At 51.7% G+C, this 18,652-nt stretch overlaps 6 protein-coding genes across 6 annotated transcripts; 3 read left to right on the top strand and 3 right to left on the bottom strand.

Annotated features, from left to right (window-relative positions):
• Positions 1 to 203: 203 nt before the first annotated feature.
• On the top strand, positions 204 to 2,555 carry CLUP02_11329 (alpha-galactosidase 2; the record flags this gene model as incomplete). Its single annotated transcript, XM_049290297.1, has 3 exons — positions 204 to 291; positions 345 to 948; positions 1,013 to 2,555. The coding sequence occupies 3 exons, from the start codon at positions 204 to 206 to the stop codon at positions 2,553 to 2,555; spliced, it is 2,235 nt and encodes a 744-aa protein (XP_049147442.1).
• A 974-nt stretch (positions 2,556 to 3,529) lies between these two features.
• CLUP02_11328 (uncharacterized protein) lies at positions 3,530 to 5,304 on the bottom strand (the record flags this gene model as incomplete). Its single annotated transcript, XM_049290296.1, has 3 exons — positions 3,530 to 4,368; positions 4,431 to 5,105; positions 5,166 to 5,304. Coding segments are annotated over 3 exons (1,653 nt in total), but the record flags the coding sequence as incomplete, so codon positions are not given.
• Positions 5,305 to 7,310: 2,006 nt separating this feature from the next.
• On the bottom strand, positions 7,311 to 8,449 carry CLUP02_11327 (uncharacterized protein; the record flags this gene model as incomplete). The annotated part of the gene is made up of 2 exons (XM_049290295.1): positions 7,311 to 8,193; positions 8,265 to 8,449. The coding sequence occupies 2 exons, from the start codon at positions 8,447 to 8,449 to the stop codon at positions 7,311 to 7,313; spliced, it is 1,068 nt and encodes a 355-aa protein (XP_049147440.1).
• Positions 8,450 to 8,633: 184 nt separating this feature from the next.
• On the top strand, positions 8,634 to 11,302 carry CLUP02_11326 (uncharacterized protein; the record flags this gene model as incomplete). Its single annotated transcript, XM_049290294.1, has 15 exons — positions 8,634 to 8,691; positions 8,757 to 8,938; positions 9,006 to 9,097; positions 9,156 to 9,206; positions 9,268 to 9,274; positions 9,347 to 9,433; positions 9,496 to 9,613; positions 9,735 to 9,940; positions 9,999 to 10,103; positions 10,164 to 10,269; positions 10,324 to 10,472; positions 10,529 to 10,725; positions 10,801 to 10,958; positions 11,069 to 11,100; positions 11,177 to 11,302. 15 exons carry the CDS (start codon positions 8,634 to 8,636, stop codon positions 11,300 to 11,302), a joined length of 1,674 nt encoding a protein of 557 aa, XP_049147439.1.
• Positions 11,303 to 11,693: 391 nt separating this feature from the next.
• CLUP02_11325 (multicopper oxidase) lies at positions 11,694 to 13,602 on the bottom strand (the record flags this gene model as incomplete). Its single annotated transcript, XM_049290293.1, has 3 exons — positions 11,694 to 12,811; positions 12,839 to 13,300; positions 13,365 to 13,602. 3 exons carry the CDS (start codon positions 13,600 to 13,602, stop codon positions 11,694 to 11,696), a joined length of 1,818 nt encoding a protein of 605 aa, XP_049147438.1.
• Positions 13,603 to 15,277: 1,675 nt separating this feature from the next.
• CLUP02_11324 (uncharacterized protein) lies at positions 15,278 to 15,689 on the top strand (the record flags this gene model as incomplete). The annotated part of the gene is made up of 2 exons (XM_049290292.1): positions 15,278 to 15,341; positions 15,502 to 15,689. The coding sequence occupies 2 exons, from the start codon at positions 15,278 to 15,280 to the stop codon at positions 15,687 to 15,689; spliced, it is 252 nt and encodes an 83-aa protein (XP_049147437.1).
• Positions 15,690 to 18,652: the final 2,963 nt, after the last annotated feature.

The raw sequence follows: 18,652 nt of genomic DNA, 5'->3' as shown, positions 1-18,652 counted from the left end.
CTGCTGGGTGAGCCGGCGCATCGCGAAGATGACCGGCGAACCCGGAGAGGCTGCATATGCAAGGTGAAAGGAAGACTGTATAAATATCGGGTGTTCTCACCGCGAAACTCTTGATCGCCGTAGAAGGCTTGATAACCATCCTGCTCCGGCATCAAGCTCCTCACAACTCCCTTCGTCCTTGGTCCTCATCCTCATACGGAACGATGGGCTTCTCGTTGAGACGTCTAGCCGTTGCTGCCTCCGCATCAGTCTTCACTGGTCGCGTGTTGGCACAAAATGGCTCAGCCGCAGGTATGAAAGATGCCATGCTAGGAGTCACCATTCGCGAGATTAACATTACAAAGGCATTGTCGTTGATGGCAAGTCTTTTGCCCTCAATGGCGACCATTCCTCATACCGCTTTCATGTGGATGAGTTGACTGGTGACCTATTGTCTGACCACTTTGGAGGGTCGGCTACGGAGAGCATGGAAATGCTCGCCCCGGAAATCAATGGCTGGGTTGACATGATCGGCCGGGTTAGACGAGAGTACCCCGACCTTGGACGTGGAGACTTCCGTGTCCCCGCAGTACAAATTCACCAGTCTGAGGGATACACGGTCAGCGATCTCCAATATCGATCCCACAGAGTCACGGCAGGAAAGCCTGGCTTGCCGGGTCTTCCGGCGACATTTGGAACCGACGATGAGGTCTCTACTCTGGTTGTTTCTCTGTACGACAACTACAGCTCCATTGCCGTCGATCTTTCGTACTCAATCTTCCCCAAGTATGATGCCATTGTCCGAAGCGTCAACATCACCAACGAGGGGGAGGGCAACATCACCATCGCCAAGGCCGCAAGTCTCAGCGTTGACTTGCCATTCGAGGACCTTGAGATGATCGAATTGAGAGGCGACTGGGCTCGCGAAGCCATGAGAGTTCGGAGGAAGGTTGGCTACGGCACGCAGGGGTGAGTGAAGAACGGCCGCTACTGTGCCCGTGAAGGACCATTGACTGACCTGAATCCCCCATAGCTTCGGAAGCACAACTGGGTACTCATCCCATCTTCACAACCCATTCTTGGCCCTCGTCTCTCCAGACACTACCGAGTCCCAAGGCGAGGCATGGGGATTCTCTCTTGTCTACACAGGCTCGTTCTCCGTTGACGTGGAGAAAGGATCCCAAGGGTTTACCCGTGCCATGCTCGGTTTCAATCCTTACCAGCTCTCGTGGCCTCTTGGCCCGGGAGAGACCATCACTACTCCTGAGGTTGTCGCTGTATACTCGGATGCTGGTGTCGGTGGCGTATCCCGGAAGTTCCACCGGCTCTACCGCAACCACCTCATGAGAGGCCAATTCGTCGACCAGACTCGTCCAGCATTGCTCAACAGCTGGGAGGGTCTCTACTTTGACTACAATGAGAGCACCGTTTACGATCTGGCACAAGAAGCGGCGCAACTCGGTGTTAAGCTCTTTGTTCTGGACGATGGATGGTTTGGTCAAGAGTACCCCCGACTGAACGACACAGCCGGTTTAGGAGACTGGGAAGTCAACGCGCAGCGTTTCCCCGATGGCCTCCCAGCTCTCGTCAATAAGGTCACCAACCTTGAGGTCACGAACACGACAGATAAGCTTCAGTTCGGCCTCTGGTTTGAGCCAGAGATGGTAAACCCCAACTCTACTCTTTACCATGAGCACCCTGACTGGGCTCTCCATGCCGGCAACTACCCTCGAACAATCAGGAGGAACCAGCTTGTGCTTAACGTGGCGCTCCCAGAGGTGCAGGAGTTCATCATTGACTCCGTCTCCAAAATCCTCTCCAGCGCCCCCATCTCTTACGTCAAGTGGGACAACAACAGAGGCTTCCACGAGACCCCCGTCCCAGGCATCGGCCACTCATACATGTTGGGCATCTACCACGTCTTTGAGGTCCTCACCTCGCGATTCCCAGATGTGCTCTGGGAAGGCTGCGCATCCGGAGGCGGTCGCTTCGACCCTGGCGTCCTTCACTACTTCCCTCAAATCTGGACATCTGACAACACCGACGCCCTGGACCGCATCTCCATTCAGTTTGGAACTTCCCTGGCGTACCCCCTCTCTGCCATGGGTGCCCACGTCTCCGCGGTGCCCAACCATCTCACTGGCCGCACGATTCCAATCAAGTTCCGTGCTCATGTCGCCATGATGGGCGGATCCTTTGGCCTCGAGCTGAACCCAGCCGTGATCTCCGCTGAGGATAAGGTGCAGATCCCCGAGCTATTGGCCTTGGGCGAGATGGTCAACCCCATTGTAATTGGAGGTGATCTGTGGCGTCTCAGTCTGCCAGAGGAGTCCAACTGGCCGGCTGCCATGGTCATCTCGGAGGACGGGTCACAAGGCGTGCTGTTCTACTTCCAGGTGCGCGCGCTATACAACCACGCCCTACCGCGGCTTAAACTTCAAGGACTGGACCCGACGGCCAAGTACTCTCTGGATAACAACGGCACTTATTCTGGTGCTACGCTGATGAGTACGGGTGTGCAGTACGCCTTTGATGGTGACTACGACAGCCGTGTTGTGCTGATTTCGAAGGTATGATGGAAGTGCCGGATGAACTATTGGACAGCAGTCTTGCGAAGATGACTAGAGTGACTTTCGAGCAAAAACCTGAGTGATAGCTAGAATTAATCTTAATCACTTGACTCATCCCTCGGGAACCACGGGCTAATCCTGGGCCCCTCTCCAAGACTTGAGATGGCAACACGTTGCTCATGACTTACCTAGAGCACGCATCGAATAACCCGCAGACACAACCAATCACTGATGTTAGCCGTGCTACGTATCGATGTTGCTGAAGGAGCACGTGGAATGTTTCTTGCATTCTCTACATATGCCTAGAGTATATGCGTAAGAGATTCAAGGCAGGCCATTCTCATCTAAACCACGGCTTGAAGTTAATCAGTCACATCATACCTGGCCTGAAATCGAGAGATAACACCGGCAATACTCGCTGCAACAAGGCGTTAGATCCTGTAATCGAATGCTCTGTTGACACACTCTCACAACTCTACTATCAAGCAGGATCATTAAGAGGTCCATTTAGCCAGGAAAGGCAGACCGACGGACTGCGTCCCTTGGGACAGCTCTCCGACTCTTTCCGGTCACTGATTGAAGCTCGGAATCATCTAGATCAACTTTTGGTCAGGGCTCAGCGGCTACGACGATGTTGCCTAGCGAGTGCGACAAGTCCCAACGTGTCTCAAGCATTTGAGATGCTTGTCATTCAGTCATGTCTGAGTTGAGAATGGCGAGTACTACGAGCCCGTGGGCGTCGGTGGCAATGGCAGTGCTTTCGCGAAGGAAAATAACCTCGCACTTAAGCTGTGGGACTAGACTCGAAAGGAGATTGAAAATGTGGATATTGCACAGTGAGATATGGTCAGATACCTTACGCTGGACCATCGCTTGAGGTGCCGCACAACTAATAAATCCTCATTCATTCGTGGAGTATTCCATTGAAATCTTGGCCATTGTATGATCTAATAGGTACTGAAACTAAGATAGAAAACTTCTCAAAAGAAAGACTTCTCTCCTTCGCTCAGTTGACTTGCATCCACGTCAGTCCTGAGCAGCGTCTCCTCAGCCAACACAGGTGTACTTCCTTCACCAAATAATCTCCACTGCGCGGGGGCCGGGATGCCAAAGTAAACAGCCGAAAGAATACTCCAGGCCCGCAATGGCCTTCCGCTGGTGAAGATGCGTCCAAACAGCTTTCCAAAAGTCGGTGCCGCGCCTAACGGTGCCAGCAAACCATCCATATACTTCACAAACTCCACATTTAGAGCGTGCCTGTCCGAGTCGATCATGTGCTTCTTCCGCCAACCCCTCATCGTGCGGATCTCCCTCATCATCTCCTCCTCACCGGGCAACTTTACGCTTCCCTTGATGACGGCGGCAATGTACCGTGCCTGCGCCTCGGAGACGGGCGTCACAGGTCCGGCTTGCTCGGTCTGGCCCATGACATAGAGGTCTTTCCAAGTGGGCGGTACGATGGACTTGTATAAGTCAACGTGCGGGGCTGGCGCCTCCTTGCTGGCCAGCGCGCCTGGTGGGAGATATGGCTGGTCGACGATGTGGTATCCGGTGGCAAGAATAACTACGTCAGCGTCGAGGGAATCGCCATTCTCCAGGATAACACCAGTCTCGGTGAAGGAGGCGATTGTGGTGCGACGAAGGGAGAAAATACCGGTCTGTAGCTTTTCAACGAAGTCGCTTCGGAGGGTGGCGTTCTGTGCCATGAGGCCGTGATCTGGCTGAAGCTCCGGTGGCATCTTGCCTTGGGCATGGTTGAGTATCTTCTCAAAGAGCCACTCCTGGACGCTTGCGGGAAGCCAGATCTGGCTGCTACGGCCTGTGATACTGGGTCAGCAGAGGATCCAATCAAGGGTTTGGCATGCAACGGGAAAGACGTACTGTCCCACGCCTCTGTGGGTTTACCCAGGACGAATCGAGGCAGAACCCAAGCGCCTCGACGGTTGACAATTGTGAGCTCTTTTGCCAGCGGGCCAACTTCACACGCAACGTCAATGGCCGAGGACCCAAGACCGACGAGGATGACCTTCTTGCCCTCGTAGGCGCTAGGCTTGCGATAGGAACGACTATGTAGCACTTCACCCTTAAAGGACTCTCTTCCCTTGTATTCGGGGACGAAGGGCTTGCTGATAATGCCAGTTCCGCAAATCAGAGCATCAAATGCGAGCACTTCTTCCCCGTTGCCATCCTTCTCGCTTCCCCTACGGACCCTCACCTCCCAGCCGCCCTCCTTGCGAGGCTCGCATCCCACGACTGTCGTCTCGTAACGGATGTGCTTCTCAAGGGCAAAATGCGCAGCGTACTCATTCAAGTACCGCAGATGGAGCTTGTGGGAGTAGTAGATCGGGTACCGCGCCGGATCAATCGGGAAATCACTGTAGCCCGTGGTCAACCGGCAGGAGTTGAGCATGACACCGGGGTACATGCCGGAGCTCGTCTCTGCACTCGGATCCGGGTTGTAAAGCCAGAGCCCGCCGAGCGCGGGCGCGCGCTCGAAGCACAGCACCTCCAGGCCCGCTGCAAGGCATTCTTTGATGGCGACAAGACCGCTAGGTCCTGGGCGTCGTTAGCGTCCTTGTCATATTCATGAAGGGGCTACTTCGGAGTTTCTCTTACCTGCGCCGACGACGGCGACGCGCTTGCTCTGAGATTCCATCCTTAGTGGGGGTTTGGCACGAACACACGAAGATCGCCGGAGAAGCAACGTGGATCGAGATGATAACTTCAAATGCCTGGGGCAACGGATGTATTCAACTTATCTGGTTTCGCGTTCGTAGGAAGTACAGTGGGGTGTCAAAAGTTCGTGTACACCCCACTAAAACGCGTGCCGACGCGTTTTCTCCTTAACATTACTTTTCCTTTTTATATCCTATATCTTTAGTAAATAGAGACTAATTTATAAGCTTTTTACTCTTAAATAATAAGAAGCTATAAGGCTAATTATGAACTTATAAAAGTCTAATAAGTAACGATTATTATACTTATTATAATTAAAAAGAGCTATTACGAGGTTATAGTACTTTTTAACTTATTATATTTAATTATATAAAAAATAGTCTATCGCTTTAATTTAGGTAATAACTTTAAGTCCCTACCCTAGGAAAAAAGGCTAAAGAATCTTTTTAATAAAGAAAAACGCTTTATAATTAGATTTACTTAAATTAACTATTAATAGCCGTATTTCGAGCTAGTTACTAAGTAATAAGGCTAGGCTAGCTTTAATATTATTAAGCGTATTCTTAAAAAAGTAAGCTACTGTAAATAAAGAGCTATAAAGAGACCCTTTATAATACTAAAAATAGTAACTAAAAGGCTCGAATTTATAAAAAACTAGATCTAAAACTTAGAAAAATTAATAATAATATATAGTTTAGTACGAAGACCTTATATAGAGATTTATTTATTAATTCTTAATAATTTTAGTACTAGTTCTCTAATAAGTCGTCTTATTAAAATAATACTTCTACTCTAACTAAATAGGTCTTTAGGTTACTAAAAGACTGCTAAAAAAAGAGATTTATTAACCTTATTAGTTACGTTAAGGCGAATATATTTATTATAATATAAGTAATAATATAAAAGAATAGTTACTCTAAATTAGTCTTCTTTATTTATAATAACCGCTTTTAATAATAAGGGTATAATATAAATAGCTATATAGATTACTTAGAAAAAGGGTATTTACTATATATAAACGATATACGTTATTTTATATAAGATAATACCTCTATTTATATTATAAAGCGGATAATAGAGTAGCTTATAGCCTATAGGATTTCCTACTTTAAATAGCCCCTATATTTACTAAACCTTAACCTAATTAAGTATTACTAGTATATAATAAAGTTTAACTTACGTAAACTATACTTGAAAATATTTATTTTAAGGAAGAATAAGTTAAATATAAAAGAGTTTAAATAGTAATTAAGGGTAGTATAAGAGGCTATATTATTAAAGAAGATTTAGAGTTTAATTAACTCCCTACTGCGCCGACTTATAATAATAATTTATATACGTAGTTAATATATATAATACTAAATAGCGAACTTAGGGCTTTTTTTTATATATACTTTCGCTATATAAATTAAAAAATTAATAGTTCTGCGGCTAGTCAAAGTATAGTAGTAAAAATGTAGGAGGTTGGGTAATTGGGGATAATAGTGGGGTGTATACGAACTTTTGACATCCCACTGTACTTGTGCTGGAATTCCCCCCTGATTGCACTACTCCTTTGTATTATCGTTAAGTGCTGACGGGCGTCAAGCTAGCGTATACCACCGCAGCCATCCCTGTCTGTGTAAGCACGAATACTGGTGCCTGCCAATCCCTAGAGTGGTGGTCAGCAATGTGATTGAGGATTGAAGGATTGCCAGCAGAATATTAGTGGAGAGATAAAATCTAGTTGTGGGCTGTCAAACCAATCTCCTGGGTCAGCAGTTGTATGCACGTTGACTTTCACTTCCGGAATGGTTTTACAGCCACCACTCCCAACCGCTAGAGCGGTCCACGCCTGTCAAAGGCATGAAGCTTCTGGTGCGTATTCAAGCTCTAGACCGACTGGGACTGGCATTCTGACTATACCTAAGTGTGCCAGGATTGTGTCAAAGTTTCAGTTAACATGTAGAAAAATGGAGGAGTTTGCGTGACAGGTGACGACGTCGCTTCCAACATCTTTAAGGTCTATGAATCTATCGTAATCACTGCAGCTGCAGCTTCTATTTGGTAATGACAGCTAGTTCCCAGCTTCCTTTCGCCCAGCCCTTACTGGCCAGCAAGGAACCCGTTGATGTTGGCGGTGATATCAACCAACGGCCACTCAGTTCGGTTGCCGGCCAGCGTTCCCGCGACCTTGGCGTCACCAAAGTATTCCGTTACAGAGTAGACGCTGCCACCGATCTGCACAGTCGTCACTGTCGAGCCTCCATCAGCCAGGTACGCGTTGGGCACGGTTCCTATGACAGCAGCGGACTCCCACTTAGCATCGGCCGAGTGCAGTACCACCGTTCCCTTTTCGTTATCGGAGACGAGGATGACGGTTCCGTTGTAGCGGGAGGGGATCGAAACGCCGTCGAGCGCTGCGCCGATGGTGTCCGCCGAAGTAAGAGGGACCCGGACCGGCGTCGAGCCCGTGGCATTGGCGGTGTCGAACCGGTAGAGCTGACCGTCCGAGCTATCGGCGACGAGGAGCGCCTTCCCGTCGGGGGAGGACACGAGCCCGGAGAGTCCGTGGATGGAATGATTGGCGGGCGTCTTGAGGTACCACGCAACGGCCTTGGAGCCGTCGGGGCTGATGCGGATGATGCTGCTGGGGAACGTGCCGAGGGCGTACGTGGTGCCGTCGGGGCCGTGAGCAGTGTCTTGGAAGCCGCCGTACACGCCGCCGGTGACCTCGGTCAGGTTGCGCTGCCACAGCACCTCCTTTTTGGTGAGATCGTACTTGACGAGGATGTTGTCGCCCGTGATGTTCTGGCCGCCAGTGTCGAAGGCGGAGCCGGCATCGATGATGATAGAGAGGCGGTCGAGGGGATCGACGCGGACGCCGCTGGAGTGAAGTTCGGGGTTGAAGCTCAGGCCTGGGATCTCGATGGTTTGGATTTCGGACGTGGTAGGGTTCCAGGCAGCGACACTGGCATTGTAGAGGACACTAACAGGGTTAGCTTATAGCACTTTTCCGTCGCGGTGAGCGTCTCTCGGTATGGACTGAGGGAACCTTACCTGAAGTAGGCCACACAGCGCTTGGTGTCGAAGTCTGCGTTCTCGGGGTACAGCTGGAATGAGTTGACGGTCTGATTCCCGGTCACCTGAGCGCAAGCCGTGGTAGCATTATGATACTTTGTCGGGCAAGCTTGGATGGCTGGCAAAGCCAGCAAAGGCAGAACGAGGGTGAGAAGTCCGGACATGGTAATGAGGGTTTTGTAGTATTGTCAACGAAAGTCAGTTGTTGGAGATGGTATCTAGAGCTCTTCCTGTCTAACTCGGGACATTGTGAAGCTTATATCCTCACCTCTCCGTCTACCAATCTACCTTTCAACACTTACAAATGCAGAGGACTTTACGGATACAAAAACCGCAGCACGTCAGCGCATGTCATCTCATTTCTTCGCGATGCTACGGCTGGGACCGAAGAGGCCCCGCATCCATGGTATGCCCCGGCACGGCAGTGCGAGTTGACTCGTGCGCGCGCGCGGTCCGAATGGAGACAAGCAGAATGCTTTTTCAGCCCTACGGATCCAAAGAGCATCCGACGGGAGCTAATTTCTGTTAAGCTCTTCATCATCTTCATGCCCAGCAACCTCTACAGATTTAACATAGATCTACACTACGGATACTACGTGACATGCCAATTTCCCTGCCAGCCTTTGAATCAGTCCCGCTTTAAGATTTCTCAGGTTTGAGAGACTCAAGCCATTTCATAGCAACTTTGTTTACAGAATATAGGGACGATCATAACTGTAGACGCAGCCCGGGCCCCAGTACACCCAGGCATCTAAGACTTCTGATAGCTCTTGTCTGCAGAATACCGTATTGAGCAACCTTGCATTTGTAAAGTCCTTACTAGCCACTTTGAGAGAAAATATCCCGACCTTGGCGACCCACAACGAGCAGCATGTGGTTAGTCAAGGCAGAAAAGGAGTACAACACCCTTCTTAACCTTCTGTTGGTAGGTTTCATACATGGCGAAGCAAGCTTGGATGACGTGATCTGTGCTCAACTCAAGTTCCATGGTAACGCATCACCTCCGGAAAAATTATTGTCTATTTTACATGGCTGTAAAACTCGTATTGACTTTCAAGTAGGTAATGCCAACGTCGGCTCCGATCATTGACTACGGAAATCGGTTTCCGAGGGCTGCGGAAAGCGCGCGGCGTGCTGAGCCAGCAAGCGTGCGTCGTGTACGAAGAACTATGCTCGCAATACCACCTACCATAGCTCTTTAACTCGATAGAAGCTTCCAGAGCCCTGTTACGTTAGTCGACAGGCATTAGACATATCTTTCTCCGAAGTAAAATACTCTCTGCCGCCGGATTCCGGCGAGATTGACCCCACTCTCGGCATGTTGCCCGGTTCACGGATCCACTCGGACCGGGCAGCTCGGTAGAAGGGGTCTGCCGGAGCGGGATGCAGTAGCCTGCAACCTACATTAGTACCTTAATGCCTTGTACGACACGAAATGATGGGACGTAGGCGGGGTTGATCGCAAACACCACGTTGTTATAGCATCACCATACAAGCTCCCAAGGGGATCGAAGATGTGCCCGTTGCTACTAGTAGATGAGCCACCAACATCTATCGGCAGATTGATATGGTTCGGCCAGGCCATCTCTTTTACCAACTCAAGCTGCCAATCAACAATAAAAGACGTTGAAAAGGCAACATCAATTCTTCGCGAGGTAACGAAACAAGCCTAATCTAATCGGAGACTACTACATCTCCAAACTACCTAGATAGCCGGCTGGCCTCATCAACAATGAACCACCCTCTGCCGAGGTCACCTCAGCAGCAGCGATAGTCGCGAGCGTCAACCAGATAAGGTATCACATGATACCGCGTCTTGTACACAACACCACATGGAGCTAAGGTGAATCCCCGTCGCCAATGTAAACACCTCGCAAGAAAGCAAAACGGCCTACGGTCGCTCCAACGCCAAGGGGCAGAGGCTATCTCCTGGCCAGTGGCCAGACACAGCCAAAGACAGCCGCCGGCTCGGCACCAAGCACCTGTGAGGCTCTAACTCTCGAATACGAACGCCAACGAACGGCTCTGCGCCAATAAGCGCTGCCGTTGTTTTATCCCCGGCGCCATCGCACAAAAGACGTCCCCCCTCATCCCCAAGATGTACATGTACCCGATCTGGAGGCGCATTCTTGTCTCTTGTACCGGAAGAGAGCAATACGTGATTCGAAGCACGCAAACGATAGCCAAGTGGAGGCTGTGCAGACTGCAGAGTGCATAGCATCTCATGCACCTCCATCTCACAGAACTCAACCTGTCACTCGTCCATCCTGACTGTCTTAGACAGCCACCCCCACACTTTCTTTTCTCTCCCGTTTGCCCCTGATTCCTCGTTCGCACGGCGATGTCTCTTATCAGCCCAGAAGCCCCCCAAAAAGCGCCATGGCTGCCAGCCCGGTGAACCATTCGACCACCCAAAGAAGAAAATTAGACAAAAGGTTCCGTTGCAAGTGCCCCTAACGTCGAAAACCTGTGGTGCTGTCATGTTGAGCCCAATTTGAACCCTCGTCTAAACGAGAGACATGTCAGATCCGCTAAGTGTAAAGCCGAGACATGCTAATGTCCCCGGACGCGGCGCAACGGAATTCATCACCGAGCGAAGAATAGGAGACATGTACCCGAGAAGCAGAAGGAAGAAGCGGCAAGGAGGCGAAATCTCTTTTTTGCCCGCAATGAGTGAGATTGGCACTCCTCAAAGGCGCTACATGCACTCTGCATAATATGTACGGAGTACATGAACGCACGTACGAGTTAGAGCATATCTTAACACGCTGATCGACCTACAGCTGCTGTGCGACGAGGCGTGCCGTGTAGCCTTGTTCGCCCCCCTCGCTCTACCTTATTCAAGCGCTCGGAAAGGCGGCATGTTTTTTGGTGAGAGGAAGATGTACTAGGGTGGTACTGCCGCAGTGACACGGCGTCACGTCGAGCAGGACAAAACAAACGGTGAAGCAGAGCACTCTACCTGGATGACGCCGCGATACGTTAGCTGCGACTTGGACCAAGACATAAGCATATGATGTCGTGACGGCTTTCGTGGGTTTCTGTTGAACAGACTCCAGTACAGGAATGATTGATACGCAGCACTCAGGCCACGCTACACCATGTGGGCAAGCGTCTCTAATCATGAATCACCAGGCCAATTGTAAGAGGAAAAAACGGTGTAAATTTTCATTATCAATTCAATGATTACTGCATCTGTGGTGAATATATGACAGTCCGGAAGGATAAGAGATTTTGTCCAAAAATGCTCCGCGCAAAGAAAGAGTAGCAAAACAAGCCGTCCATGCAAATCAAATGCCGCCCCGCGCCATGAACCCCCCTTCTAGATTTCCCATTACACCATTACTGACCCCCAGGGAACTCGTTTTGTGGTATACTCTTATGACTAGACTTTTGTGACCATGTCCTTTAGTTGTAATTGACGTACTCCTGCGGTGTAACGGGCCAGGCATCGATGCCGTCCTGGATGATGACAGACATACCGCCCATCATGTGGTTCTGAATGTGGCAGTGGAGCAACCAGGGGCCCGGGTTGTCGACGAGGTACCGAACAGCCATCCACGTAGGCTGGCTGATGGCATTGGGCGTCGCAAAGGCGTCCCTGCGAGGAGGGTCGACCAGGTTCCAGAGGGTACCATTGGCGGCGACGGCCTCCTCGATGGTGTTCCAGGTGAAGTTACCGGTACCGGAGCCGAGAAGGAACATCTTGTTGCCGTGCTTGTGAATCGGGTGAGGGGGCTGGGGCGGGGCCGTGGCCTGGAAGACCATGTCGACCCAGGTGCCGTTCTTGGTGGAGACGACGGTGGGGTCGTTCTCGGCGGCAAGGACGCCGAAGAGGACGGGGGAGTCATTCTCGTAGTCAGCGGGGAGGAGGAAGTTGTCGTTCAGGGCCCAGAAGTAGGAGCCGCCCTCGCTGCGCATCTCGAACTTGTGCAGGACGCTGGCGGTCTGGGGGATGGCGATGGGAGGGAATGGCTTGGCGAGAGCCTGGCGGAAGACACGGACATCCTTGGAAGTCGGCTTGCCGTTGTCGGCGACCCAGGGAGTAGAGGCAACAATGGTGGGCTCGGGCTGGCCCTTCTCACGCCACTGGAGGAGGGCGGTACCGCTAAGCATCTGGGTAGCAATGACCGAGGCAGCGCGGATGGTGAAGTCGCCCTGCTGTTTGTACTTGACGAGGACGGAGTATCGGTCACCGTTGGCGACGGGAATAGCCTCCACTTCTTGGGGAGTGACATAGGCACCGTCCATAGCGTACACCCACATGGAGTGGTTGTCGATGGAGAACATGGCGGTGTGGAGGCCGTAGGCACCAACGAGGTCAAAGGCAACCCACTTCTCAGTATCACAGTTGCTCTTCTCGACCTTGAACGTCTCGAGGCCACCATCACTAGGCTGGCAGCCATCAAAGACGCCGGCAGGAACCTTGCTCAGATCACCTTGGCCACGAGCAATGACAGCAGCGGGAATGCATCTAGATAATGTTAGGGTGACTGGTGTTTGTGGAAGGTTGCGCGGGGGTGTGACTTACGCCTTGTCAGTCATACGGGCACCAGCAACATTGGCCAGAACATCCTTGCGCTCTTGGGTCAGAAGGGCATCAATCTGCTCGGGGGTACGGCAGATGACGCTGCCCTTGCCGTTGAACAGGAAGGAGTCATAGCAGGAGAACTGGATGTCGGCGGCCTTGGACAGGTCGTGAACCTCCTCAGAGATCATGTGGCGGTGGTCAGCGAGCAGGAGAGGAACGACCTTCTTCTCGGCCTGCTCCATGGCGTGAATAGCGGCGCCGTCCGAGGAGATCTGGCTGAAGGGCTTCTGGTGGGAGGCGGCGGGGTGGATGGTGATGGCTCCGTAAAGACCATCCTCGATGAGTCCCTCGTAGTGGGCGTGGTACCAGTAGGCACCATACTGAGTGGCCTTCCACTTGTACTCGAAGCTCTTGCCGGGCTGGATGGGCTTCTGGGTGAGGCCGGGAACACCATCGGACCAAGGGGTGTTCAACTGCTCAATACCTACAGCCATATTAGTCACCAGTCGAACGTCGAACGTTGAATTAAGATATCTGTCTAAGCTTACCGTGGTAGTGAACGGTTGTGGCGTAGGGGAGGTTGTTGTTGACCTTGATGGTAACATCATCTCCCTCAGTGATCTCAATCCTCGGTCCAGTGAACTGCTTGTTCACCAGAATCATCTTCCTCTCGAATCCATCGGGCGAGGCGGTCTCCCAGGTGAGATCCAAAGTGAAGCTCTTCGCATCGGCGATGGCTCCCAGCGCCAACGCCAGGGTAGGAAGAATGTAGCGTAAAACCGACATTGTGGGCAGCTGTGTAAGAACTAAAGAAATTAGAACAAGTGAATGGATAGGATCTAAGGTTGAGATCCAGAAGGATAATGAGCTGGTGTCCTCTCAAAAAAGATTCACTTGAACGGGCGGAGGGACGATCATGATATATACGGAATGGACACGGAGAGGCACTCACTCTCTCCATGCCTAGTTCGCCGCCGGGAGCATAAGCTAAGGGTGATCTGCCGTCTGCCGTGGCGCGGTCCTCTACACGGGGGTGTGAGGTATCGAAGGAGGTCGAGGTTCAAGGCGGAGGACAAGCACGAGCAGCAGCAGCATGTGCAGCGTGTGCAGTGTCTGTATTGCAGCAGCAGCAAGCAGCAGCAGTATCAGAGAGAACGCCAGCCGTTCCACGCTCGCAGATCCGGCTTGCAATCTCATGGCTCACAGACCAGACCTCAGACCCAATCAAGCCGAGTCATTTGTCGTTCTAGTCGCGGGAGATGCGTAGCCCGGGTCAAAGCCATGAATATCCATCTGCAATGTTAGCCACGTTGTAATCCATCGTCGCCATCATGATGCAGCGCGGGTTGGTTCTAGTCGCTCCTGTCTTTGCTCCCACAATCTCTTTGGCTTCCTGGGCAAAAGCTAACGGTGTACTCAGCTGGCCGAAGGGTCCGTGTTTTCTTTACCTGCGCGCCGCGCGACGAGCTAGACCCTGAGAGTGGAGGAACGGCGAGGATCAAGCGGCTGAGGTGGATGATGTCAGCATATCGAGAATAACAAAAGATGAATGAAAAAAGAAACAACAAAAGTAAAAGCAGAAACTATTAGACGGGGGGCGCGGAAAAAAGGCATTGAGCTCTGCAAGAACCCAGCATAACAACATCCCGGCCGTCGATCTTCTCGATAAGCTGCCCCCAACACGCCCGTATTGGTTCCTGGTTTCCCATAACGGCCCGCGGAACTCGAAGGCGTGCCGGGTAACAAAGGCGAATGGAGAGGGACCAGATGCCAAGCAGGGGTATGAACTTCTCCCCGTCCCCCGAGGCCTGGCGGCGTGAGAAAGGTCCCATTCTTCCACTGTGAATCTGTTGGTTTGGGTGGGTAGGCTTTCGAGGTTGGCGCAACGCCAATGCAGCCAGTCCGGCCGCCATGCCGGTTGCAATTTCAGATTCCACCCCCGGGATCACAATGGTCAGACAAGTGGCTTGAACTGGCTAGCTGTCGTTGAAATTGACCGGGCGCGCGGACCGTCTTAGTTCCTCTCCAACGAGGAAAAGCTGGCAGCACATCTCAGGCACCGTCGACGCCTTTGCCCATCAAAATAGTTCACGCCGAGAGAAGCTCAATGCGCCACACCATAACGCTCCTCCTGAACCTCAGGAACACCAGACTCTCTTAAGCTCCCTTCCAGCGCTTTCCCCAACGTCCATGCACAATGCACAACTCTGGCATCGGTGTTCCGCCTTCGCTATTTACGGCCACCCGTTTGATGGGGGAGAGGGTAGGCAAGCCTTGGAACTACCCCATTGCTTCTGACCTGGCGTAGCTAGGCCTTCAGAGTGCTGCCAAATCTAGCTCTCTGGCGTCTCTGCTACTTGCCGTTGATTCAGCCAGAGGGCGCCAGAGTGCTATTGGCAGCCACAAGGTGACTCGCCGGATAATTACCGTAAGTCAGGCTCACACACTTAGTGCTATGCAAATGAAGCAGGGGTTTCGAACCGTTGATAGGGCGCGGGGTGGTGGCGAGCTTGAAAAGAAGAAGCGTTCGTAGACGCGCCTCTGTGGCACCAGAAACACACCACACATAGTCACGCCTTCAAATTAAGACAGCCAAGTCTTGACTGCAGGCGTCTTAGTCGCCACAGATGTTTTTTTATTTGCTTCGTGGTTGTATGAGGCATGGTCTGATGTTTCAAGAACCAGGAAACATCCGCTGGCTTCTCCAGATTACCGGATACCTGGACCTGGACCGGGTATCTAGACGGGCGAACGCGTCGCCACGTGCCCAGACCTTTCCGAAGCAGCTTGCGCAGCTTCTCTCGTCTTTCGCCGTCGCAGTAGAGGAGATGCATGGCATGGAAGGACAATGCTGTGCCTTTTCACTGCGCTGAGAGTGTCCCGATGCATGATGCGGCCGCCTTGAGGGAAACTCCGGACGACCTGATCACGGCCTGCCCCTCTTGTCGGATATGCCTTCTTCGGCGAGGCACATGAACCTGGTAACACCGACAGAGTGGCTCTTTAGGACCAGCGGCCAGGGTTCATGTGAATGGAACAACGACATAGCTATCTCAGATGACGCGTTCTCTTCCGTACGCCATTGAAAAATGGCTACGGATGACTGCTTCCCTCAACATCTTTCAAATTCAACAGGCAAGAATATTGCCACGCGCACCTCGATTTGTCCATGAACATCGACTGTTGTCCTGATAATGCATTCAGTCAGTACTTCACCTCCACCGCAACAGCCTATTTCCAGGGTCCACGTCGGACGTCACGTTTGACAGGACCACGAAGCCGGCCGCTGAGTTCGGTCTGCGGACAGTAACCCTTCAAGCCATTCCCCATCTTGTGGGTCTGCCGAGCAGAGATCCGTGTCCTGGTTTGTGAACTGGTTCGGACGATGGCCCTCACAGAACGGCCCCGAGTTGTTTAGCTACACCATTTTGAGGAAGGGGCTGACAAGCACGATTAGCATCGAAACAAGCCAAGGCATACGGCTTCCAATCCTTTTCTTGATCAGCTATCAGCCGTAGAAGCACACAGATCTTTACCAAATTACGGAATGTGGCGCGCAACGCCATGCTGCTTCTATTTGAGTTCTCCGGGTCTGGCGCAAGGCTGAGTTCTATCTCTAGATTGACCTTCTATTATCGTCCAACAGAGTGTGAGAAACAGCCCGTTGGCGGCCAAACCCCCACGGCATCTGGGCTTTCACACCAGGTCTAGATCGATCGAGAACCTCGGGGGTGATGGCTTTGGCTCTCGGGCAGGTAACCGTGCGTCCTGGGGAAGGCGAGAGAGACCATCGAAAGGAAGAACTAGGTGTCTTCTGCCAGAGTCTTGACATTCTCTACTCTGTAATGCCTTCCATGACAAGAATCAATGTCACAATTGAACGAGTACGTCGGAAGAGCCTCTCAGGGCGTCGGTTGAGCCAAGTCAACCTCCAAGACCTTCCAGCCGGCTTCAGTCTCCTGCCACCGGATGCCGAGATATCCACGGCGTCTGAGCAAAACTGGAGGCAGGTCTGCGCGGTTCCCCGTCGATCCTCTTCCTAGATAGCATGGTCCTATGACTGGTCTGTAGACTGGAAGAAACCCCGGCCGAGTGGCCGCCTGCTGAAAGTTGCAGGCTCCAGATGAATGGGAGGGGGGCTGCGAAGGCGAAGACGCACCGACGAAATTCGAGTCCTCTTCGACTGCTAGGGCGTTCGAGATTTCTTAGCCCGGCTGCGAGCTTAGTGTCGGCGAAAATCCCAGCAAGAGCTCAAGTTCCTGCATAATTACGCAGCAGCAGAAGCAGACGGCGGGGTCGGATGCATTGCAGGAACTCCCCAATGTGTCGATGTGCGTACGCAGGTCCGAAAGGGCTGCATCCCAGCAATGATCCGTAGATGTATGTAGTGAACAGGACATTTGGGGCTCGAACACCTCACAGGGAATGCCAATGGTCGCCTTGGTAGAAGGCTCTTTGCTTGGCCCGTGGCTGGGTGCTCCTTCTGATGTTTTTCAAGAGAGCCAAGGCTGCTGGTGCAGTACTCTCGGGGTTCGTAGCTCGCTGGTGAAGCCAAGATGCCGAGCAAAGCTGTGTGCGATATCAATCCATTGCGTGGCCGTTTCAGCTGTCGGTCGAGAATTCGTAAGCCGAATAGACTATCACATTCCATGTCTATGGTTAAGCTCGCGGCCGGCAGCGTCTTTCTGCCCTCGAACATTTGATATGCCAGACTTCTCCCGTGTTATTGTCACTGTCACTGAAGAACCTGGGAGACAAAAGCCTTCTCATCCTACATATAGAGATGCACTTCTTGATGCATCTCTTTATTCTTGGTCCGTCCAATGTTTCCAGAAGTCACCCGTTGATGAGCGGACCATGGACACTCCCCTCGCCTCCCCAAGCTGTTGAGAGCCGTCGTAATATGCCTCCATGTCGATCAACTGGATGCATCAAGATGAAGCGTACATCATGCAAAGCACTACGTTGAACGCTCTCCATTGCCTCTGACTGTGGCTCAAGCGGCAATGAGTGCAAGACTGGAACAAGACTTTTATTCAGTCTCTCAACCTCATTGGTCAGACCTGTCGAACTGTTGAGGTCAGGATCTCATCTCCAACGTTTAGATTGAGGTGAATGAGAAAGCCTTGCCATCCGATCATGTCTATCGAGAGCTGTGGCGAGACGTCAAGTCGGTCCATAGTATGGGACACCTGACTGAGCCGTGCGAGCCATGGAAGAGCCTGGCACTGCACTGGCACTACCTTGCCTCTCGCTTTCGCATGACGTTAGGATTCGAAGGAACGAGGCTTTCTCATGCTGCCACAAGCGTATAGAGATACAGTGATCTCGGCGCGGTCTCATAACCGGTGATCGTCAAAATTCGAGAGGGTGAGCAACCGATCTGCGTTGTCATTCTGGCTCCCGGCCACTTGGTGGCAAAACTTCTCGCCTGCCTATTACTTGCAGTACGAATTTGGAATGCATCATGCTTCTGCATCCTGCAGGCTTCGACGCATCTTCAACGAGCAGGGCCGAGAGAGTTTTGACTTTTCTTAGACAGAGTTTGGGCACACAGAACCAGCCACATGAATGACCAGCCACTCGGATGTGGCTGTGGGGTCAGATATCAACTCTGCATGGAAGGCGTGACGAGCAAACTTTACAATCACTCACATGCATTCAAAGCATACTACTTACAGTTTGGAAACTCATTCACAATAGCGGTTGTTAAGGGCGAAATATTTCTTGCAGATGGTAAATATATTTTCCCTATCGGAAGGCATCATGCTTTCATGTCCTCATACTCATCTCTCTACATACAGAAGGGGTCCAAAATATACTCAAAAGAATAAAA

This window comes from Colletotrichum lupini, chromosome 5 (assembly GCF_023278565.1).
Source record: "Colletotrichum lupini chromosome 5, complete sequence".
Classification (NCBI taxonomy): domain Eukaryota; kingdom Fungi; phylum Ascomycota; class Sordariomycetes; order Glomerellales; family Glomerellaceae; genus Colletotrichum; species Colletotrichum lupini.
This window is presented reverse-complemented; position numbering and strand designations above follow the sequence as displayed.